The sequence below is a fragment of the Hemicordylus capensis genome, chromosome 1 (assembly GCF_027244095.1).
Source record: "Hemicordylus capensis ecotype Gifberg chromosome 1, rHemCap1.1.pri, whole genome shotgun sequence".
Classification (NCBI taxonomy): domain Eukaryota; kingdom Metazoa; phylum Chordata; class Lepidosauria; order Squamata; family Cordylidae; genus Hemicordylus; species Hemicordylus capensis.
The window spans coordinates 169599849-169624936 of NC_069657.1; the positions used below are offsets into that span (position 1 = coordinate 169599849).

At 42.4% G+C, this 25088-nt stretch overlaps 1 protein-coding gene and 1 long non-coding RNA gene across 4 annotated transcripts in view; one reads left to right on the forward strand and one right to left on the reverse strand.

Annotated features, from left to right (window-relative positions):
• Positions 1-25088, forward strand: part of ACMSD (aminocarboxymuconate semialdehyde decarboxylase) — a 78611-nt gene that overhangs the window by 3441 nt on the left and 50082 nt on the right. Inside the window, exon 1 of one of the 3 annotated variants that reach the window (XM_053253658.1) lies at positions 24338-24472. The exons of the other annotated variants lie outside the window; for them this stretch is intronic. Coding sequence (XP_053109633.1) covers positions 24416-24472 — 57 coding nt within the window. The 5' untranslated portion in view covers positions 24338-24415. Of the gene's footprint in view, positions 1-24337; positions 24473-25088 lie in introns of those variants that run through there. 3 annotated transcript variants of the gene reach the window in all.
• Positions 2423-25088, reverse strand: part of LOC128326591 (uncharacterized) — a 74679-nt gene continuing 52013 nt past the window's right edge. Inside the window, exons 6-7 of the long non-coding RNA XR_008308126.1 lie at positions 15089-15314; positions 2423-2669 (exon numbers count right to left, since the gene is read on the reverse strand). This is a non-coding gene — a long non-coding RNA (uncharacterized LOC128326591). The remainder of the gene's footprint in view (positions 2670-15088; positions 15315-25088) is intronic.

Consider the following 25088-nt stretch of genomic DNA (forward strand, 5'->3'; position numbering starts at 1 on the left):
ACCTCGGATATCATAATTGTTTGTGGTGCTCTAAGCATTTAAGTGTATCCCTCGCACATTAATCCTGTGACGATCAACCACTGACTAGTCCCTCCTCTCCCCTAAAGAGTTAACTGGAAGTGAACCTTGTCCTGATTGACAGGTTGGTGAACTCCAGGGATCAGCCTGTCAACCCACCAGGTGGTGGGATCTAGAGACCCAAGAGAAGGTCTCTTTGTGAGGAAAGGAGCAGGTTGGGGGTGAGAGCAGGATGGTAACTATGGAGTTTGGCTGCAGAGAGAACTGCAGATCCTTGAAAGACAGGATTGCAGGAAGCTTGATTCTCATCAGGTGATAAGTGAGTTTTCAAGTAAAGAGGAATCCAGCCTAGGGAACAGTTTGTTAGTCAGATTTTGCATTAGAAACTTATATTTCTTTTGTGTGCTCTGTATATCCCTGCTACTGTTCTATTGTTGTTTACCTATAATGCAACTTAGCTAAGAAATGCTAGCATGAGCCTATCCACCCAGGGTGTTGCAAAAGACTCTGTAAACTTTTGAAGGTGTTTTTGTATTTTCTTACATCCATGTCCTTTGCAACTGGGTAACCATGATTTTTAAAGTATGCTGTCCCCCCTATATCATCTGGGGTGCTTTTTTGAAGTATTCTTGTAACCTACTGAGTATCTCTTTTACCTCTAACTAAAAGTGGAAAAAGCCTCAGACGGAAGCCATCTGTAGTATTGTAAATAAAGCTTTTTGTTCTTTGCAATTTTAAAAAGCCTCTTTGAATGGATTTTTGACCCTGGAAAGAAGAACTAGGTTTTCTCTGGTGCAACATGTCCAGCAAATCTACCAATTTTCTCACTATGTGTAAGTGTCCATGTTTTCTCACATGGGCTTGCTCTGAGACAAAGGCTTGGTAATCCGCTACAAACCCTTAGATTGATTGATGTTTACTGTGTTTATTTATCATATTTATATGCCGCCTGATTTTATATATTTGTGTGTGTGTGTGTGTGTGTGTGTGTGTGTGTATATATATATATATATATGGCAGTGTACATCATCCAAGTTACAATATAAAAATAAAACAAACAATTAAAACGGTTTCACAGAATAAAAACAATTCACAGAGGAAAACAAACAGTTTTTTAAAAAGTTTTAATTGAAAGCCGGAGAAAACAGGTGTGTCTTAAGGGTCTTTTTAAAAGCAATCGGAGATGGAGAAGCTCTTATTTTGACAGGGAGTGTATTCCAAAGCCCTGGGGCAGTGACAGAGGAGGCCTGGCACTGAGTTGCCACCAGCAGCAAGCTTAACCGGATCTCTCCAGATGATCTTAATAGGCGGCAGGTTTAATGACAAAGAAGGCAGTCTCTTAAGTACCCTGGACCTAATTGTTACTGTCATTAATAAATAAATAAAGAAAGAAAATTCAGAATAATACAGAAAGCAGTAGTGGCCGGTGAAGGCAGCACGGGGGGGGGGGATGTGCAGCAGCACTTTTAAAAATAAAAAGCAGGTGATTACCAGTGTTAGGGCAGCACCTGCAAGCTGCCACAAGCAGCTGCGCTCTGCCCGGAATCCCGTGTGGGACAGTGGCACTCTGACCGGGGGGGGGGGGGAGATGTGGGGCGGAGGCGTGGCCCTTGCACGTGTGTGGAGCCTCTGCACAAACGCAGAAGCCAGGGCCACACCATGACCACTGCCCCGCTGGTATGCTGGGCAGAGTGCTGCTGCCCTGCACGTAGGGTTGCCATATTCTGGCTTTCTAAATCCGGGTGCCTAAATTGCATATTATATAAAGTGAAAAATAATTTTTGAGCAGAATAGTGACTGCATGTTTTGCTCCATAACTCTGCTTCTACAAGAGCTAGAGTGTAGCTTTTTTTTTTTTTTTTTAATGAATGCTGAAATCCAGGCAAATCTGGATGGGTTTAGCAATCTGAGTGAAATGCTTAAAAGCTGGGTGAAACCCAGAATTTCGGTGGGGCATGGCAACTCTACCTGCACGGGATTCCAGGCAGAGTGCTGCTGGCTGAGGCAGCTTGAAGGTGCTGCCCTAACGCCGGGAAGCACCTGCTGATTTATTTTTTAAAGTGTCATTGCCCCCACCACCACCACACCCATGCTGCCCTCACCTGCCGCTACTGACAGAAAAGTAACAAAGGCACAACAGAAGGCAAAACCAGCCCCAGAGTAAGGGAGAACACTTTCCTCAAGGCCCCTTACTCCAGAGTAGATCAAGAAAATCCACATCTCTGGCTGCTGCCACCAGAATTCCCTCAGTCCCAAAGACCAGCAAAACATGGTGGGCAATATTGATTTGTTTGTTTGTTTATTTGTCATATTTATAAACTGCCTGATATATACAACTATAGGCAGTGAACATAATACAACTTACAATATAAAAATAAAAAACAAACAATTAAAACACCTTCACAGAATAAAAAACAAAAACAATTCACAAAGTGAAACCATTAAAATAATATCACAGGATAAAGACAAGTGAACAGTTTAAAGTTAATTTTAATTAAAAGCCTGAGAAAACAGGTGTAAGAGAATAGCAATAGCAAGGGAATAACAATAGCAAGTGAACCAGATTTTTCCCCATGATGCCACATTTCCTTAACTACTTCATGATAATGTGTTTGCTTCTTGAGAAATTCAGATGATGATGCCTAACACAGCTGCGGAGAAAAGAGGGTAAAAGTGGCCTTCACTAGCCTTGGCCTCAACCCTCTCACATCATCAGTGTTAACTAGCTGACATTGTGCTGACAATGGTAACTTTAGACCTTTTGTTATACAACCAATATTTTGCCTAAGGGCAAAACAGCTCTCTCTGGCTCCAATAGAATGATAATCATGCTCAGATTTATCACATCTTCCTTTTTAAGCTGTTCCATATCCCAGTCTCACTACTTGTTGTCATAGTGATGTAACATTGTTTTGCCTGTCAATGTAAGCAATCAAGAAGCTGAAAGAAACAAACTTTATTAACCACTCAGGGACACTTTTGTGTGGGGCGGTATAAAAATGTAGTAGATGGATAGATAAGTAAATAAATAATAGTTGGTATAATAATCTCACTGATTTGAACTATGCTGAGAGCCATCTGTTGAAGATCAGTAATCTGTCTTGTTACAGATATTGTCAGAAATTGCTAGATTTGAAGAATAGAATTTAAAAATAAACTAGCTCAAATCCATCTTGTTAAGCTGTCAGAATCAGGATGTGGGAGTTCTCTAAAGTCAGCAATTTCCATTAATGGCAAAAGTTCAATGATGCTTTTATAGTAGCCATTTGGGACTGTTTGTTTAGAGAAGCCTGGCTATAACAATGGCTTAAATGTATGTAATATCACTTAATCTCGAATAGTAGTCCTCAGGATGCAATCAGCCGAGCTTTCAAACATAAATTTACTAAACAGGGGGGATTGAATTAGGGGAAAAACATTACAGCTGAGCTAAAACCTGACCATTTTAAATTTCCAGATAAATATGTAAAATGGTTATCTGATGTAAGCAGAGGGGTTAGCTATTGGGAAGACTGTGTATGCCCTATAACAGGATGTAAGTGTAAATGTTTTGGGGTTATGTCCTTTATTATATATGCATAGTGCTGTTACTGCTTTATTGTTCTGTCTCACAAGGACAAAGAGAGTAGACTAGAGAAGTGAGCACCCTCTAATGCAACAGTCCGTAAGCACATGTACTGTACCTAAGATAGTGTTCCATTGAACTCTCAGCAAACCTACTTAGGATCCAACTGTATGATCTTGTTTGCTACAATTGCTATCTCTCTTGTAAAATATTTATTTTGAACAAACAAAAGACTGTTTTATTCAACGTACTATGCTATTTAAGGCAGCTCAGACTATATCTTCCTAAAGACAGCCAACTTTCCACTATGCACTGCGATGGTCATCTCAAGTACAGATTGGAAAGTGCACAGATTCAGCAGCAGATATGCATTGCCACACTATAAATACCAAATAACCATCCCTCACCTCCTCCTAATTCTGGGGATTGAGCAGAAGAAAAAGTGGAAGAAAGGAGAGTGTTGGGGAAAATATTCTGGCCCCTCCTCTCCTCTCCTGCATTTGCTCTTCCATTCCTTCCCTGTGCAAGTAAGAGGAAGAGAAGGAAATGTGGCATACAGATAGTATTTGGTGGGAGGGTGGTGCGGCATTTACCAACAGCTTTGTCTCCAAGAGCACCAGCAAGGGGGCTGCTGCAGCATTTTTTGCAGCAGAATCAACAGCAGCAGTAGGGAAGGCCACAGAGACCATATTCAGGGGCTGAACTTCAGCCACCTGAAGAGCTTGAGCTGCCCCTGCCCTGGCCTTCTGATCGTGTTGCCTCTTAGACACACTTCGGCTGTATCGAAATGGCAACTTCTCCCACAGCAAATCCCCGTTTCATATATCTATTCCCATACTAATATTGTATCAGCCCTTATTACTCTTACTTGTGAACTTCATTCCCCCCCCCATTCTTTTTAACTAAGATAAAATATACATTGAAATATACCTTAGAATTCATAACACTGCAGGACCATATCACTCCCATACTTAGCATACACACAGAGTGTGAGATTTTTTAAAAGAATGTTCCAGCCAAGCTTCCATACAGAAAAAGGAACAAGAAAAATTACATATGAGGTAGAATTATTTGACCTACTTGGTTATAATTTTCTCTTGGCTACCTGAAGTGACCATCTTTAAAGACCATATTATTATTTCTTGTGCTATTGACAGTATCATTTCACTTAAAATTTCTTGACTGTTCTTATTCAAAAACCTTCAAAATGTATTCCACTCACTTTCAAACATAGCCATAGCTCTTTAACTTTCCCATTTTTTAAATTTAATGAGTGCACTTATTTTCTCCATAAGCATAACCCCCATATCTTCTTATGCCACTTCATCAGCAATTTTGCTGCTACCAAATAGTTACCAACCATCCTTCTGTTTAATTTTTTAAACTGAGCTTCTTAAATCCATTAAAAGTAAACATTGGGGTTTACAGTCCAAACAATCTCCTGTCGTTTCAAATATACTTTGCATTATACTAAGCCAAAAAAATTTGACTTCTTTGCAGTCCCACCATATATGGAGAAATCCTGCCCAATGCGATTGGCATCTCCAACAAACATCTGATGCTGCCTGGTACATAAGATTTATTGTGATTGTAATTGGTGTATAATGCCACTGAAGCAAGCCTTACCCTCCCTAGCCCTGTCCTGTGATTGGTGTACACTGGCAGTGTTGCCATGGGCGGGAGGAGTGTCTGGAGGAGTTGCACCTTTCTGAGATTATTTACTGCTCTTGATTTGTCATGCTACCTTGCACTAGGTAAGTACAACATCCCAACTGAATTACACTGACTTATGTCAGTGTAGCAACAATATTAGCATAACTGCACTATAGGACTAGTTGTATCTTATCTGATATCTGATAATCAGTTTTGTTATTTAGAACGTTGTCCTTAGGAGGATTCTGTAGAGAAGGTGGGAGTGGAGTCAGGAGGGTAGAGAGGGAAGGAAGAAAGGAGAGAATGAAATTGAGTTGTTTTTCAATAAAGGTCTTAATTAACCCGACAAAGAGACACTAGGGAAGCAGCTACAAAATACTGTTCTGTAAATCTCCCCCACCCCCCACCTATGTAACAGAAATCTATTGCTTCTTGTCCTTCTATCAATGGCAATATTTTAGAAAAGCAGTCTACACACTTCTTGGCTAATGTGGCCAAGTTGCAAACAAGATGGAGGATAATTTGTGGCTCTCAAATCAGTGGGAAAGAGGACCTGATTCTCCCAGTCTGGGTGATGAATGCTGTGCATGCACAGAGGCCTTCAGCACACTGCATTGCTACAAATAGAATACAAGGAAAGGATTCTGTACTCCAATGTATTTGGTGAAAACATTTGCTTCTAGTGAACAACAAATTAAGAAAAGATTAATTTTAAGCCATAAAACATACCAACCAGAAATATTAGCTTCCCCGGGTGAGTTCTGGAATATTTGTCAGGTTGTTTTTTATTTATAATTTTTATACCTGTCAGCATTTTGATACATAGAAACCAAATGTTGCCTCACAAGTGTCCAAAAATGAAGTCTATTTGTCTTTCTACATTTCCCAATTCACTGAGAGCACACTTACACTCTAGTGTATTTTAACACTGAGTGGACCAACAAGAGCAACAGGTTTATTGCTAGCCATTTATAATCAAGTTTGGAAGCTAAAGCAAGATCAGAGCTCTTGGCATTCATGACACCAGAGACGTAGGAAGGTTGTTGGAGCTCCTAGGGCAAGATATAAGGATAGGAACCAGCTTATGCACCTGCCTGCTGCCTTCTCTGCAGCCACCCAGTGAGTCAACTGCATGCCTGGTGGCGTGGAGGAGGTGACTGCTGACCTCCACAAGCAACAGCAGGGCAACATCAGACCTGCACCCCCTGTCTCAATTGCCCTTACATCCTACATGACACTACTGTGTAACATTACAGTATGTGTATATATCCAATGCACCATTCAATGCCTCATTGCATGCACCATTCAGTGAATAAACTGTGTATAGAATTTGGCATCCTAGATATCTCAGTGTACTTTTAAAAATAAAACATGGTTTTAATCCTCATAAATACACACAATGTTCTCAGATGTTAAGGAACACTCATCAGAAAAAAGGAAGTGCACTCCTGTGTTCCAGTCCTCTGCATTATCCAAAACAGAACTTTTCCATCTTTCCTGCTCATTGATAGAATGAAATATGCAAACTTCCAGTGCAAGGACAGCATGCACACATCTCCCCTCTGGAAGGGATGTGTAAGTTCTGCTTTGGTGAATACAGGGAAGTTAGGGAATAGGAAATGCAAGGAACAACTTCCATTTTCCATGAAACTGCATAGCTACACACAGGGCTGGCTTCAAGTCTGAGGTATGTTTGTTTGGCAAGATTACCTTTAGTGACCTTACTGTGGTGGCGAATGTGGGTTTCTTCCATTCTTACTGGTCCAGTAGCTGCAACATTGTTCCTGCCAGCAGCTGCCACTTAACATGCCCCCCATAATGTCATAATGCTACATGGGACATTGTGGAGTCTGCAACTGCAGATGGCAACTGCAGATGCTCCTCTCCAGATGATCTCAATGGGCAGTGGGGTTCATGATGAAGAAGACGTTCTATTAAATACCCAGAGCCCAAGCTGTTTAGGGAGGTTATAACCAAAGCCTTGTACTATGCCCAGAAACTTATTGGCAGCCACTGTAGATGTTTTGAGATAGGAGTGATATGGTCTCTCCAAGATGACCCAGAGACCAACCTGGATGCCGCACTCTGGATCAACTGCAGTTTCCACACTACATACAAAGGCAGCCCCACATAGAGCACATTGCTGTAGTCAAGTCTGGAGGTGACCAGCAGATGTACTACTGTACTGAGGTAATTTATCGCAAGCAACAGACACAGCAGGCGTATCCGCTGAAGCTGATAAAAGGCACCTTCTGGCCACTGCCTCAACCTGGACACCAGGGAGAGTTTTGTGTCCAGAAGCACCCCCAGACTGCATACCTGTTCCTTCTGGGGAAGTGTGACCCCATCCAGAATGGGCAGATCAAAATCATCTCCTAAGTGCCAACCCGGCACAATAAGTACCTCTGTCTTATCTGGATTCAGCCTCAGCCTGTTACCTCTCATCCAGCCCATGACTGCCTCCAGACAAGCATTTAGGGAGGTTTATACCTTCTCCTGATGATGCTGACATGGAGAAAAAGATTTGGGTGTCATCAGCATACTGATAACACCCTGCACCAAATCTCCTGATGATCTCTCCCAGCGTTTTCATGTAGATGTTAAACAACATCGGAGACAATATGGAGCCCTGAGGGACACCATACTGAAGTTCAGTTTTTGAAGACTAACAGTCCCCGAAAGACACCATCTGGAATCTGCCTGAGCGGTAAGAGTGGAACCACTGCAAAGCAGTGCCTCCCACTCCTAACCTCCTCAGACGCTCCAGAAAGATACTATGGTTAATAGTATCGAAAGCTGCCGAGAGGTCCAAAAGGTCCAACATAGTCACACTTCCTCTGTCAATTCCCAATTGGAGGCAGTCTCCACCCCATAGTCCACCTGAAAGCCGGTCTGAAACGGATCTAGGTAATCATCCAAGACTGCCTGGAGTTCGGAGGCCACCACCCTCTCAATTACCTTGCCCAACCACGGAAGGTTGGAGACAGGCCTATAGTTGCTCAACTCTGAGAAATCTAAGACAGGCTTCTTCAGAAGTGGTCTAATAATTGCCTCCTTAAGGCAAGAAGGCATCCTGCCCTCCCTCAGAGAAGCATTTATGATCTGTACTAGGCCTTCTACAACAACCTCCCTGCCAGATAGTATTAGCCATGTCAGGCAAGGGTCAAGAGAAGAGGTGGTAGGCCACATAGCTCCAAGCAGCTTGTTCACATCCTCATGTGTCACAAACTGAAACTGATCTGGCCTAACCACATAAGAGGAGTCACTGGACACTTCGGATTCAGATACTGCAGTAATTGTGAGGTCTAAATCCATGTTGGCCAGAATAGGAGAGATCTCATCCACACAAAAATCATTAAGCATGTCACAGAGGGTAATAGATGGTTCCAAATTCTGTTTCAAGAGAGGAGAGGCACTCACTAGCCCTCTCATAACCCTGAACAACTCCACTGGATGTGATCTTGCGGACGCAATACGGGCTGAAAAGAATCGCTTCTTTGCCGCCCATATTGCCAGAGCATAGATCTTCAAATGTGCTCTATGTTGTAATCTGTTGGATTCGAGATGAGTCTTCCTCCACTTGTGCTCCAGTCGTCTACCTCGCCGCTTCAGCCCCCGTAGTTCTTCCGTATACCAAGGGGCCAATTTTGAAGCGGACAGAGAGGACGCTTAGGTGCAATCATGTCTACTGCCCTGGTGAGCTTGCTGTTCCAGTTCTCCACCAGGGCATCAACAGGATCACCAGCAGATTACTTGTGAATCTATTCCCCCTGTCAATGGACCCATAGTTTTAACCAAGGATAGCAGCCAGAAAATAGGTCCTGTCTCTGCTCAATCAGTGGGGCCCCTGGAGTGCCTGCCAGCCCCAAATAAATGCCCAGTCCTCTCCTCTCCCTAAATTGTCGTTGCTTTCAGGCTGCAATCCTAGGCATGCTTACATGGGAGTAAACCTCACTAGGTACGCCATGAATACACCATATTTCTGCGAAAACATGCATAGGATGGTGCTATAAGGCAGTTTCCAGCGCCTGTGTTACTGCAGGATACCTGGATGCCCGTAAAATAGTCCCTGCAGGCCAAATCCGGCCCCCGGGCCTTATGTTGTGCAGGCCTGAGCTAGAATAATTGCAGCACTTTAACATCTCCAGAACAGAGATAATACGTAAACGTGCATATACACTGCTGTTTCTGTAGCAACCAGGAGGCAGTCCACAGAGCAGACTGCACAAGAACCTATTAATGCCAGAAATCTAATTGTTTCTTAGCAATATATACAGCTTCACCTTTATGCTGTTTGACCTGGTGTGTTTTTCTTTAAAAATACATTCCGTTTTAATGGTGCATCATGACCTTGTTGAGCTAATGACGTGGGCTTTGCACACATAACTCCACATGCACCATCTGATCTTAAATATGCGGTTTCCTATAAATTCATCTTATTACTTCAGATTCTGGATTTTTGTTTTGTCAAGATGCTTGTTTTTTCCTTTCGTCCTCTTGGCATCACACTTGTTAAAATCTGAGAAGAATAACAGCAGAAGTGCCACAAACACTGCGAGTGTGACTTGTGGAGGCAACACTCACCCACAGTCTAATTTGCAATGGATTAGCTAGCACTTAATTTTTGTCTAATTAGATGTGAAATCATCATGTGGTATGTACCTGTGATGACATTTTTTTTAATTAACAGGCTTTTAAAAATCTAAACAAGCTGGCACAAGACTATGTCCCAAGGTAGACAGACATAGCTAAAATCAAGATTTAAAAAGTTCTGGAACACAGATTGCACTGCCAGGTTGTGTTTCGGATCCCAGCTAAAGATTTGTATTCTCCTCACTTCTTTGTTATACATACCTTGATTCACAGATCAACCTCTGGTGCCTAGTACTGATGGTAACCTAATTACCTGTCAACCCAGATATTACACTGAAATCAACCTAGACAGGAGGGGGATCAAATTATACCACTTACCCTATACATATTTACTTGGAAATAATCTCTTTCTGTTCCGTTTGGCATATCCCACTGTAGAAGATTTCAGTCTTAAAGTAACAACACAACAAAGTATGTGTTGACAAAAATATCACTTAGTACTCTGCCCTCAGGGCAGAGTATGGTTGTTTTGTTTATTTATTCAAATATTTATAGGCTTCCTTTCAGGCTTACACTGAGATAATCAACAGTATAATTTAAGAAAAGCATTGCTATGGATTTGCCAGGAAAAATATAGCCTGAATACAAGATTCTTCATTCACATATTGTGTGTTAATAAAAGTTTATTGATAGTCTAGTTTATTAGGTTTTGAAGGGCAAAACAGTTCCAGAATGCCAACATCATTTAAAAAAAAAAAATGTTCCTATCTCTCTATTAGACTCCAGATAGTATCACTTGGAGACTGTTGCTCTTCAAAGTGAGAACTACTGTATGGAGTCCCACAATGCTCCATACTGTCTCCAATATTTTTTAACATCTGCATGAAACCTCTGGGAGAGATCATCAGGGGATTTGGTACAGGGTGTTACCAATATGCTGATGACACCAGATATGTTTCTCCACATCAGCTTTATCACGAAATGGCATAACTTCCCTAAATGCCTGCCTGGAGACAGTAATGGGCTGGATGAGGGATAACAAATTGAGGCTGAATTCAGATAAGATGAAGGTACTGATTGCTAGGGGACGCAAACTAAGGAAATGATTTAAGTCTGCCTGTTCTGGAAGGGGTTACACTCCCCCAGAAAGAACAGGTATGTAGTTTGGGAGTTCTCCTGGACCCAAACCTTTCTCTGGTTCCTCAGTGCCAGGTTCTACAGTGCCACGAGTGTTTTTTATCAGTTCTGGCTGATATGACAACTATGCCCATTTCTGAAGGAAACAACCGCAAAACAGTGGTACATATGCTGGTAATTTCCATGTTAGACTTCTGTAATATGCTGTACATGGGGCCGCCTTTTGTGTGGTTCAGAAACTGCAATTGATGCTGAATGCAGCAGCCAGTTTGGTCTCTGTGGTCTCCTAAAGAGACCGTATGACACCAATTTTAAAAGAACTGTACAGACTGACAATATGTTTGCGAGTAAAATACAAAGTGGTTGTTCTTACCTATAAAGTCTGTAATGGCTTGGGTCCAGGGTATTTAAGAATCTACCTTCTTTGTCATGAAGCCTGCTGCTTATCGAGATCACATGTGGAGGTTTGGTTATGGCTGCCACCAGCTCATTTGGTGGCAATGTGGGACCGGACCTTCTCTGTGTTTGCCCTAGGGTATGGAAGGTGTTCCCTGTCAATATAAGAGCTTCTCCATCTCTGGCTGTCTTTTAAAAAATCACTTAAGACACACCTGCTTTCTCAGGCCTTTTGCTAAAAATATTTTTATTTTATGCATTTAAAATTGTTTTAATTGAGCTTTATTTATAGTTTATTTATTGTATTGTTGTGTACACCGCCATGAGATCAAGATGTTAGGCAGTTTATAAATAAAATAAATAATAAATAGATAAATTTTTAAAAAGATATTAATAAAGTGGATACCATAAGAGGGGGGAAATGAATAATTTACTATGTATTTATTAAGTGTCACTGAGAATAACTGACAAATCAGTGAGGACACTTCCAGTTGACTCTTCCTAGCGGCCACAGTAGGGATGTGCAGAATGTTGCTCTGTCGCAGGGGTGGGGAACCTTGGCCCCCTAGCTGTTTTTGAACTACAACTCCCACCATCCCCAGTCACAATTGGCTGGGGATGATGGGAGTTGTAGTTCAAAAACAGCTGGAGGACCAAGGTTCCCCACCCCTGCTCTATCGAAATGTGTGGACTCAAAATACACCATTTTGAGTGTTCCAATCACCAAACAGAACTCCTTTAAAATAAAAGGCCTGTTTCGAGCTCAAAACAAAACAACTCTATGTTATCCTCCCTATGTTATCAAAACATTTTGATGTTCCAAGCACCATTTTGGAGGCCTGTGTTTTCCTTGCTGATTGATTTTCTGGCACTGGCTTCTGATTAGCTTGCGATCCCCTTGCTCCTGGTTGGCATGTTATCATACACATCAAGTGTTGTCATTGACAACTGTGCCCCCATTGGCTGGGAGAAGGGAGGGGAGGCAGTACAAAAGGAGGGGATTTCAAAATGTATTGAAAGGGATTGGGAGGCAGCAAGAGTCCTCTTGAAGAGGGTACATCAGGAGAGGAGTAAGGCATGAAGGAAGATTTGATTTTGTGTTTTTCTTTTATCAGCACCAAGTATCATATGCTGTGCTATTGCTGCCATAACTATCTGGTTTTGCTGGATCTCACACTGGCAAAGGCAGAACTCTGCCTTCCTTGAGTTGTGATTTGGTTTGTTTGTGAGACAGTGTTGAGGCGAGAAATGGACAGTGGCAGGTGTGTGTGTGTGTGTGTGAGAGAGAGAGAGAGAGAGAGAGAGAGAGAGAGAGAGTATACTATTTGTTGGTGATTGTTGTGATGGGCTCCATGTCTGACCTTGAGACTTACTTGTGCTTCACTCTCTGCTCTGGAATGTTCTGCAATCTGCATTGCAAGGTATACTTAGTCAAAATGTGGCTGAAGTTGCTTATGGCTAGCTTGGTGCTAAGGGTGCTGCTGTGACTGCTGTTCCATGCTAGGAAGTAAGGTAAGCTCAATTTTGACTCTCCTGCATATGTTGGTCTACAATTCCATAATCCTTGGCTATTGATTGCTATGGCTGGGGATTATGGGAGTTGTGGTCCCAAAACAGCTTTAGGGTTGAGCAGTTGAGCAGCCCTGAGGTAAGGAGTCATAATTATGTGTGAGAGAGCAACTTGTGCTAATGATGTTTACTACAGCATAGGCACTGTGGCTGGCCGTGGATTCTGGGTCAGTGAATCCTTTTTGGCTATTTTTGGACTTTGTTTGAGATCTGTGTTGGGAGGGACAGACTCCCTTTATTGTATGTAATGTTCTAATCCTCTATTGTGAGCTGCCCAGAGAACAATTTGTTATGGAGTGGTTAACAAATAAAGTTTCTTATTATTTCTACTATGTACTTCTAATCTGCAGTGTTTTTCAAGTCAGGGTTGCAAAATTCATTGCAAATTGTAATGCAAAACTTGTGTGAGTGCAGCTTGTTCCGACCATTGGGAACAATGGAGAACTCAACACCCTATTGTTCCCCATGGGTAGTTCTGGGGGACACCAAAGTGGGTTGGGTAATAGGGCATGATGGGTGCTACCTACTACCCAACCCACAAAAGAAATGGGCAAGCATGCAATATTTAACAAATTTTTAACCTTTCCCCCCAAACCCCCATAGGATTCTTGTGCTGGCTCATTACATCCCACTATTTGTTCTCCATACCAGGGATAAAATGTTAGAGAACATTGTGGAATTGGGGGGGAAAACAAGTCTGATGTGGCCTTTAGTGACTCCTGGATCACTGGATGTTGTTTATCACTTAAATAACTTTCTGGAAATACTACTTAATAAATCACACTGAATTGTTCCCCTTTCTCAGTGCTGGTTTGCTGCCATTTGCTGGTTGAGGTGAATGGCAATGAGCTGCCTCTTGCTAGCCGTGCCGCCTAAGCTAGAGCTGATGATGACGACACTGCCCCATCCTCCCCCCATATCCTTGCCAACCTCTCCCCACCGTGGTGTACTCCAGAAGGCTGGTGGTGAGGGGAAGAGGCTGGCATCTGGGCCAGGGAACGGCCAGATGCTGACAGCCAGAGTCAGTCAGTGCCATGATAACATTGGCCTGTGTTCAAAATCAGGTGGTGGCCATTGCCACTGCTGAAACTGCTATCAGGCCCCAGCTACCTGCCACATTTCTCTCTGCACCTGCCCTGTGGCTGCCTCCTCATCTCATCTGCTACTTCTCTTCCCATGCAACCCCCTGGGCTTCTGCCTCTGTTACCTCTACCTCCTCCATGGCTCCTAAGCCTCCAGGAATTACAGCGGTTGGCTACTGTTGCAGCATGCTATAAAGACATCACGGCCCGTCACTTGGCCATGTCATCTTTATAGCATGCAGCAGCCGAGCAAACTGTAGCCAGCCACTGCAGCTCTTGGAGGCTTAGGAGCCATGGAGGCCTGAGGAAAGGAGGAGGTGAAGTAGCAGGTGAGTGGGGGGTCCAAGGGAGGAGGGAGAGGCAGCAGATGAGCAGCCCCTAGTAGTGAGTGGCACGTGTTCACGGAACACAACTGTTCAATTATAGCTCCACTCCTGGAGTCAGTGGAAAGAAGAAATTCAAGAGAAACCCATAATTAGGGGCAGTAACAACTGAGGTGAGGTGGGGGTGGTAGCCTCAGCCAGGTGAGTGACACCAGTAACAGGTGGCGAGGTACCCACACTTGCTGCCCTGTTACACATTCACCACCTAAATCTGTTGCTTCACCTTGCCTCATGAAAGAGCCTTTCCTTCTGCCCGCCCCCTGCCACCCAAGGCTTAGATGTAATCTTATTTTGGGAATAAGTCCCATTGAACATAGTGGGACTTACTTCCAAATACAGGCATCTGTGCTGTGACCACAATTTCCTCCTCTTTATTTTTTTGATGTTGAATCTTTGCCCAGGTAATCACACAATGGAAGGCCACCCCTTTAGTATACTTGACAGATCTCCTCTGCCCTTGATATGCCTCCCACGCAAGTGAAGAGACTCTGTCACATTCCAGGACTCTTCCACTTATACCTCTTCCCTTTCCATCATTTTTCTTTCTTGTTTTGAGTGTTCCTAACTCCTAAACCACACCTAACTGGGCACAAAGGGTGCCATCACCAGTTCCTTCTGCTACACTCAAGTGTCCTCAGCTCTTTCTCTGATGCTTCATCCATAAATTATAATGGAAAACCACTAAAAAGTACCTTATAACTTTGTTGATTCTTGTCAGAATGGGATGAAAACTTCATGCATGGTAGACCTTTGCGAGGTCATCTGAATTTCAGCCAGATGGATGCAGGGGATTTTGTCCATGCACTCTTTTGAGTTTTGAGGTTTGACTTCTTTTGCCATTTAAATCTTTGCAATCTCAAGCAGTCATATGGGAACCGTTCCTCAGACACCCCTTTGATGTGATTTAGCTCCTGTCCACTGAATAAAGAGAAGCAACAATCATTCAGAAGGTCACCAAGAGAGAATGGAGGGATTTGGAGAGAAGGCTTCTTCCACTAAAGGTTGAATAAATGACTGAAATTCGGATAAAACAGCAATAAAACCTTAAGGGGGGGGGTGCTGAAAGTTTGTAATATCAATCAAACTGGCCTTTTTTAAAATGTAAAGACAGCACTAGCTGAAAGCTAGAGGAAAAGTGCAGTAAGGGGGTATGTGGGATATACGTTTAGGAGCCAACCCTATGATATGTCACCACCATTGCAGATAACCACAGCTACAAGTTGCACTGTGGTCCAACCTGTCTGATAACACCTTTTAATCAGCTTTTTATTGAAGCTGATAAAACCTTTTCCTCCTCACACAAGGTTTTATGTGATCAGGTTTGAACAACGGTGGTATGAAAAGATTGACATGCAGATTGTGCAATGAAGTTATAGAATGTGAAGAATGTCACTTAGGCCATCTGCAAAATTACCCATAAGAATCCATGTTCATGTCAGAATAAACCACCATCTGGAAAAACCACTGTAAGCCGGATGGAGATCATACTAATAACAGTTAAGAATATAAGGACAGCCCTGCTGGATCAGGCCCAAGGCCCATCTAGTCCAGCATCCTGTTTCACAGTGGCCCACCAGATGCCGCTGGAAGCCTACAGGCAGGAGTTGAGGGCATGCCCTCTCTCCTGCTGTTACTCTCCTGCAACTGGTACTCAGAGGCATCCTGCCTTTGAGGCTGGAGGTGGCCTATAGCCCTCCAACTAGTAGCCGATGATAGACCTCTTCTCCATGAAGTTATCCAAACCCCTCTTAAAGCCATCCAGGTTGTTGGCTGTCACCACATCTTGTGGCAGAGAATTCCACAAGCAGATTATGTGTTGTGGGGAAAAGTACCTCCGTTTGCTGATCCTAAATTTCCTGGCAATCAATTTCATGGGATGGCCCCTGGTTCTAGTGTTATGGGAGAGGGAGAAGAATTTCTCTCTGTCCACTTTCTCCATACCATGCATGATTTTATAGATCTCTATCATGTCTCCCCACAGTCATCTTTTTTCTAAACTAAATAGCCTCAGGTGTAGCCTTGCCTCATAAGAAAGGTGCTCTAGGCCCCTGATCATCTTGGTTGCCCTCTTCTGCACCTTTTTCAGTTTTACAGTGTCCTTTTTTAGATGTGGTGACCAGAATTGTACGCAGTACTCCAGTTGTGGCCGCACCATAGTTTTGTATATGGGCATGATAATCTTAGCATTTTTATTTTCAATCCCCTTCCTAATGATCCCTAAAATGGAATTGGCCTTTTTCACAGCTGCCGCACATTGAGTCGACACTTTCAACGAGCTGTCTACCACGACCCCAAAATCTGTCTCCTGGTCAGTCACTGACAGCCCAGATTCCATCAATGTATACTTGAAGTTGGGGTTTTTCGTTCCAATGTGCATCATTTTACACTTGCCAACATTGAGCCGCATTTGCCATTTTGTCGCCCACTCACCCAGTTTGGAGAGATCCTTTTGGAGCTCCTCACAATTTGGACAGGCCTTCCGATTTTGGAAGGAAGTCTTCATCTCTTTTATGGCTTCCTTGACTGTACCTGTTAGCCATGCTGGCACCCTCCTGGACTTAGTGGTACATTTCCTCATTTTGGGTATACAATCTAACTGGGCTTCTAGTATTGTCGCTTTGAGTAAACTCCATGCATTCTGGAGCAAAGTGACTCTCCTGATTTTCCTTTTGAGCTTTCTTTTCACCATACTACTCATTTTAGAGAAGTTTCCACTTCTGAAATTCAAAGTGTCTCTCTTAGACTTCCTTGGTGATTCTCTCCCTGCATGTATACAGAATTTGATCACACTATGGTCACTGTTCCCTAAAGGGCCGATGACACTGACATCACGCACCAGGTCCTGGGTGCCACTCAGGATTAAGTCCAAGGTCGCCTGCTCTCTGGTTGGTTCCAAGACTAACTGTTCTAGGGCACAGTCATTCCGTGTATCTAGAAATTTAACCTCTCTGTCATTACCCGACTGTGATCTTGGTTCAGATCCAGAAGCACCCCCAGACTGCGTACCTGTTCCTACTGGGGAAGTGTGACTGCATCCAGAACTGTCAGACCAAAATCATCTCCCAGGTTCCGACCCCACACAATGAGTACCTCCATCTTATCTGATTCATTCTCAGTTTGTTATCCCTCATCCAGCCCATTACCACTTCCAGGCAGGCATCTAGGGAGGTTATGCCTTCTCCTGATTATGTTGACATGGAGAAATAGATTTGGGTGTCATCAGCATATTGATAACACCCTGCACCAAATCCCCTGATTATCTCTCCCAGCAGTTTCATGTAGATATTAAACAACATCAGAGACAATATGGAACCCTGAGGGGACACCATAGGAAAGTCCAGATTTTGAAGAACAACAGTGTTCAAGAGACACCATCTGGAATCTGCCTGTGAGGCAGGAGCAGAACTGCTGCAAAGCAGTGCCTCCCACCCCAATTCCCTCAGACATTCCAGAAGGATACTATGGTCAATAGTATCGAAAGCTGCCGAGAGATCCAGAATTTTTAAGCAGCTGTATTATAATATAATGGAGAGCAACAAAGATGGTAAAACTAGTCCCCTATACTTTTGGTCACTTTTTTGGTCAATACTTTTGGTATTTTTTTACAACACCTCCTAAACCTTTAGGCTGGCTACGGGCCTTATGAGGCATTTCTTTTGTTGCTGTTCCAGTCACTGAAGGAACTGCTATTGGTTTCTAATTTTAATATACACATCAAGGCAGATGTACATATCTGCATATGGCTTTTGCCACTAGATGGCATTATCCATTAACTGTAAAGACGGAATACCTTGTGTCATGGCCTCAAGCTCTGCAGATTCATAACCTACCTAACACATTTCTTGTGTTCTAGAAAGAAATATAAGTGAACTTACTGGGCTAATAATAAAAAATGTCATGAGGAACTTCGCTATATACTGTTTAAAAGTTGTTTACTGGAGATCTGTAATAACAATGCCAGTAGCAACACATGAATATAGTAAGGCAAGTGGGGAAAGAAACTTATAAAAGACGATATTCCAAGGAGATCTTGCAAATTTGTATACTGTAATTTATTTGATGACATTTTTTCCTCTTGGTAGGAATTGTTCTAAAGTAAGAGTAACACGGATATCTTGCCTGTGCTGGTTGTAGCATTCTTTCAAAATGAATCTACCCATGTTTTTCTCTAGATCATATAGTTTGCAAGAACATAAGAGAGAATGCAATCCAGATTTTTAAAGTCCTAAACTCTCATTTGATGAAATGTTCTCAGCTGGGTCATTTCCAAACATTTATTTTATTAGTTATTACACTAAGACTTTGCTCTGCCTCCAGAAAGCCTAGAAAGGCCTACCTATTATTCCCAAACCAGGCAGTTCACATGGCGAGATACAACTCTAAAGCAGCAATGGTGGTAGGAAGAACATCCTCGACACAAGTACCTCATTAAAGAAATGCATATTGTTGCAGCAGGTTTTACTACCATTGCTATTTCCAGGAGTGTAGCAAGGTTGGATTGGGCTAGGACAAGAAATGACGATGGGCCCTTCTCCTTTCTTCTCCCCCACCATGTCTTTGCTCCATAAGCATGGTTAGGATATGATAAAAACCAAAGTATTCTCAAATTGGCTCTTTCTCTTGCTCCTGTGCAAATAACAACACACATTCCCCACACCCCTCCACCACCCCTCCACTGGAGTAGCTTCCTTGTTACTATGGGAAGGTTCACATGACCCACTGCAAGTCAGCAGGCTGGTAACATGTCAGTAAAAAGGCTGGAATGTGAAATGTGTGCATTTGAACGAGAATGTTGGGCAAATGTCGGTAACGCAGAACAGAATTGGACTTGGACAGGTTCCGCTATCACACCCACACTCTCATGTCCAAAACTGCACACACTCTCATGTCCAGAATTGTACCAACATGTGACTTGCAGTAGATTGCGTGAACCTACTCTGTCTCCCATGAATACAATCAGTAACTGACCATCCTGTGAAATTAGTTGACTGGGTTAACAACCATGAAGAGACTGAATTCTTCCAAGTAATGCTAGAAATGCAACAAGTTACGATACGATGGAGGACATCACTTTGTCTTGGTTGGTTTAATGTAAGAGTCATACAAATTTATATGCAAAGTTATATTTTATAACTATTTTTAAATATTGTTTAATTCTGACCCATGAGATACATTCCACCTACATTTGTTTAGGCAGCATGTTTCTCTTTGTTTTCCCAGATCTTTCTTTAACTGACTTCTAAGAGAGTCTTCTCACTGCCAAATTAGCGCCACTATCAGATCTACACTCTCATCTGTAAAATGAACCTTTTCCAAAAGCCAACGATCTGTCTACAAGAGTTCTACAACTTTTCTATCCAGTTAAAACTGTATGTTTTGAATCTCTTCTTTTTTAGATACATGAGTTTCTCCTGTCTAATTTGTGTTTTCTCCCCTAAATAGTAGGACTGCTCACATGAACTACCCAGTTTTGGGAGCTGTGTGTGCTCTCTGTTTTCAATTGTATGCTTGTAAAAACCTAGATAGGAGGCTGGGAGTGTGATTATTTGTCAGGTGTCAGCTGGGTAGAACACGTATGCCCTACCCAGATTCTGCCCCAGCATTTAAATGAGTTAGGAGGAAAAGCTGTCTTGCCCAGCTGATGCCTGACAGACAGTTACACTCCTTGACTCCTACCTAGGTTTTTTACAAGACAAGACTGAAAATTGGGAGCGCTAATAGCTCCTGAAGGAGTAGGACACTTGTCCTACCCACTCAATGATCATGAGAACAGACTCAATACTTCTCTTTACCCCAATAATCAATATATAACACTGCAAGTATTCTGTCCTGTGGTTCATCTATGAACAATCTGTGTGTAGAGAGGAGAGCTGGTCTTGTGGTAGCAAGCATGACTTGTCCCCTTAGCTAAGCAGGGTCCACCCTGGTTGCATATGAAAGGGAGACTATAATTGTGAGCATTGTAAGATATTCCCTCAAGGGATGGAGCCGCTCTGGGAAGAGCAGAAGGTTCCAAGTTCCCTCCCTGGCTTCTCCAAGATATGGCTGAGAGAGACTCATGCCTGCAACCTTGGAGAAGCCACTGCCAGTCTGTGAAGACAATACAGAGCTAGATAGACCAATGGTCTGACTCAGTATATGGCAGCTTCCTATGTTCCTAATCCTATCGATCTATTCAAAAACTCAACTATTCCCTTTTTTGTCACACGGCTTGTCTTCTCAAATTGTTGTAGGAATGAGAAAATCTGCACAACTATTAGAAGTTCAGAAGCACTGTCCTAATGTGGCATCTGATCACCCTACAAAAGGTGGTTTCTGATTAGACCCTCCTTACCTGGATAGATTTCCTCCCTTTCCCATGAGGGCAGACAATGCAGGGGGGAAATATGGAGGCTAGCAACAGAATGCTGTTGCTACTGCTGCCACCTGCCAATAATGAAGCCCTCATCTACTACCACAATAAAGGGTTGGGGCCAACCTACTAGTGGCCACCACCTGCTGGCTGGCCAATCTTTCTATGATAGCTAGGACAGGCATGTACTGATGCCAATCCTACTTTAGTGATGAGTAAGTGCTAGTGGTGAGAGAACAATCATTAATGATTGGTGTTGCACCAGCAAATCCCAGTGTTAGCACTGTGCAGCTGTTCAAAATACTAGAACATTATTGGGGGCAAGGGATGCTCAAGCATTTTAAAAAATTAGGTAAGATCATGAGGAAAACCTCTGAAAACCCCTGCTCCAGTGAAATTAATAATTGTTGGCTTGAGGCCAAAGTTAAATAACAGGTGTATGTTAAGGGTCCTTATTGGCGCTATCGACTTAGCAATGCCAGCTGCATAAACAAATCAATAATCCCTCAACTAGAGCAATTTTCAGGCAAGCATACTGTTTTTTCTCCCCACATGCCATCAATACAAATTTTATTATACTTTACTAGAGACTCCTCAAGTGACATGAAAACATATTTCCCTAGCACATTGAATTAAGGCGCCTAAGGCTTGGCAGCCTTCATTTCTTTAAAAATTTGTTACATTATTGGCTTTTTTCTGCATAGCACTACATTTACATAGAATCTCATCAAGATATTCTTTTGTGTCTTTCTTAATCCTTTAGCTAACAACAATGCAGAATTCCAATTGATTTATTTAATTATTTTATTTTAATTTTTATTGTTTCTGTTTCTTGCATTCACCACTGTTTTTCAGACCTTACCTTCTTCTAAGCTGAATGAAAGTTGCTTGCTCTCCCCCTCTGGGGGAAAACCTTTGTCCTCATTCATATTTTAAGCTCCTTCTCTGAATTTTCAGCTTTCATTTAAAAATAATAATAACAGTGCAGTCCTATGATGTTGACTCAGAAGTAAGTTCCAATGGCCCATCAGGACTTAGTTTTTGGAAAGTGGTTAGGTTTGTAGCTTTAGGCTGCAATCCTAAACATACTTACTAAGGGGCAAACTAGACTGCATAGCACCATATCTAAGAATAAAGCCATCACCAAATTCATATCAAGTGAGGAAGATGAATCTAAAGCCCAGGGACTGGAGAGAGAAGTCAAGTCATGTGCACTGCTGAACCTTTTCTTTCTCCTAGTGGACATTCAAGACCAGAGAGAAAGTTGCATTTTAGTCTTATGCATCAATACACAAGATTCAAATGGCAGGGGAACCAAAGCACAAAGGAAATCTAATCCCCCCTACAAAATATAAGTGCCATAGATTTTTTAAATTGAGAAATAGAAGCACTCCAAAACAGAATAATGGTCAATCAATCCTAACTATTTCTGTTCTTTCTCAGAGGCACTTGATTCTTTTTGAGTCCTCCTGCAAACTCAGTCAAATTTTCATGGATAAAACCACAATCAGGGAGAAGGAGAGACCACAGTTCCCCAGTAATAAGAAGTATTTGCACAACAAAGAGTATATGCAACAGAAGATAGATATGCAAGAAAGCTTTATCAAATTTCTAACCAGCATGACTCCCTGGGCTCTTGCAGACAGTAATTATAAGTACTGGAATAGTGCTTTTCAAAGCATGATTTGACTCTGTTTCCACACACTTCAGCAGGCTTCAGAGGTGCACCCAGGTAATTTTGGAGCCTGGACCTAAAGGCCTTTGGAGGGCCCCCCCTCCCCTGCAAAGTAAGCATCATCATGCTCGACTGGGCACCTGCACCACCCAGGATAGACTAAAGAGGATTTGGGGGCTCCCAGGGGCTGTGGAGGCCCTGGATTTCAGCCCAGAAGTCCAGGGGTAAGAATGCCTCTGGCAGGCTTTCATAATTCTAGCCAGTGTGAATCCTCTCTGTGTCCATATGTGCAGCAGTGTCCTAGTGCGATCTTTTCAGCACCACTTTCTAGCCAGCTCTTTACTGATTACTACTTTTCTGGCGAATGGTGGTTCTTCACAGAACGCAAAATGTGGGCAGCAGGTCGTGCTGAGAAAATAGTGATAAGACCATACTGCACATATGAACAAAGTGTGGATTTGCGCCGGAAAGGACAGAGTAAACTGCACTTGGGAAAGTGATATTTGAGTTCTTCCTATTGCTGTCTGGAAAAGCCCCCTGAGTAAAGACACTTGAAGAACATTGCTCATCAGGTCAGCCACTTCCAATATGGAGTCAAACCTTTCACTTACATGTTCACTGTTTGGAAGACAATTGTTTGATTGTAAATCTGGAATTAATGTGGACATTGGACATGTGTGTTGAGAACCTGAACTATCATTAATAGTCGAAGCAACTGCAGATGAATGCGGTAGGATTACTTTTAGTCCTACTTCGTTCAACTGCTGGGTATGAGAACTGAGTAGGATGACATCATGGCTCTGTTCTACCCAGCGGGCGCCTCACACACAAGCACTCCCTTCCCCTCTGCTATCCTGTTGTCTATTCTCAGTCAAAACTCAGGAGCACACACAGATCCTGAAGCTGGGTAGGACGCTTAATTGGGTGTCCTAACCTAATGGTGCAGCGGGGAAATGACTTGATTAGCAAGCCAGAAGTTGCAGTTCGAATCCCCACTGATATGTTTCCCAGACTATGGGAAACACCTGTATCGGGAAGCAGCAATATAAGAAAGATGCTGAAAGGCATCATCTCATACTGCATGGAGATAGCAATGGTAAGCATCCCTCCTGTATTCTACCAAAGAAAACCACAGGGCTTTGTGGGCGCCGGGAGTCAACATTGACCTGATGGCACACTTTACCTTTTTACCCAGGTAACAATTGTCAGAACAGGCTGATAGCCTGATTGGCTTAACTAGACAATGTTGCAAGAGAAAGAGGTTTTACACCAATCAGTAGTACCCAATGGCAGCAAAAAAAATTGAGGGGGGCCCAGATGGCATTTATCGGGGGGGGGGCTAGATGTGTGTTTATTGGTGAATGAGCTGTATCCCACATATTAGATTTCTGAAACAAAAAGAAGGGGTGGGGGGCAAGCTACTTGTCTTGGGGGATGCTTACCCCACCCCCCACCCCAGAGCCATCCTTGGTAATAGCTGACACATGCACATTAGTATAACTAAACCTAATTGTCCATAATGTGAAAATCTCTCAGTGTTGGTTGCTCATGTATCAAGAGCAGAATGGGCAGAAACACTTGATCCAATTTTACAGAATTAAGCCTGAGCTTTGGGGATATGTTTAATTCAAGTGTAGAAAAATGATTACATAATTAGGTGGGGGGGCAGCTAATGGATTAGCAGTTAAAGCCTCTCAGTCAAATAACTCTAATAGCATTTATACTTTCATTGTTGCAACGTACAGCTATTTATGATTATCTTGCTTGTAAAATATATTCCAACCACTTAGTTTTGTGTCATGCAGCTCTTCTGAAATGCTAGCTTTCTGATTGGTTTGTGACAGGTTACTGTACGTAGACAGCCTCACTTAAACAGCAGCTGAAGTTAATGAAAAACTACCACTACAAGGCAGACAGCACATAGGCACAATTCAAGTTTAAGGCAAAAGAAAAAGCCTTTATTAAAACTAATCCTCAAGTTAACCTCCAGAGATGAAAATTGATATTCATAGTCACATTCTGCCTAAGGAGTGGCCCGATCTGAAGCAGGTAATGGCGGCACTGGATATCTTGTGCAAAAGCACTAAAGAAGCAGTTTAGTTTCTGATTTCTGTACATGTTTTCAATTGAGCTTTGTATCCAATATTTCAGGGCTTTGAAAACTCCCTTCTGGATTGTTTTTTTTAGACTGGTCATGAATAAGATCAGAAAGACTGGTCTTAATTTCAAAACACTTCTGGCACCTTTCTGCTATGTGTGCATGTGTGTGTGTGCCAGATAATATTTTGAAAGTTTCATGCTAATGTGAAGCTTTGTAAAACAAAGGTGTTATGTTTGTTTGGATGTAGTCCTCTATATTTTTTACTTACTGACAGTGGGGAAAGGAGTTTTTTGTCTTTTAAAGTTTACAATAACTAAAAAGAAATACTACATTTTCATTTGCATTATTGCCGGTAAAAATGGACGCATATTCAGAGAAACCTTTTGCACTTTGCATCTTTAAACTTTAATTTTCAGATTTCCATTCCTCATTTAATGTGAATGAAACATGAATGATCAACCTGAGTTTATATCAGCTAAAGTCAATGAGCAAATTACATTATTGGTTTAGCTGTAGTCTGTTTACATATGCTGTGTAGAATCAGATTTATTATATGAATGACCA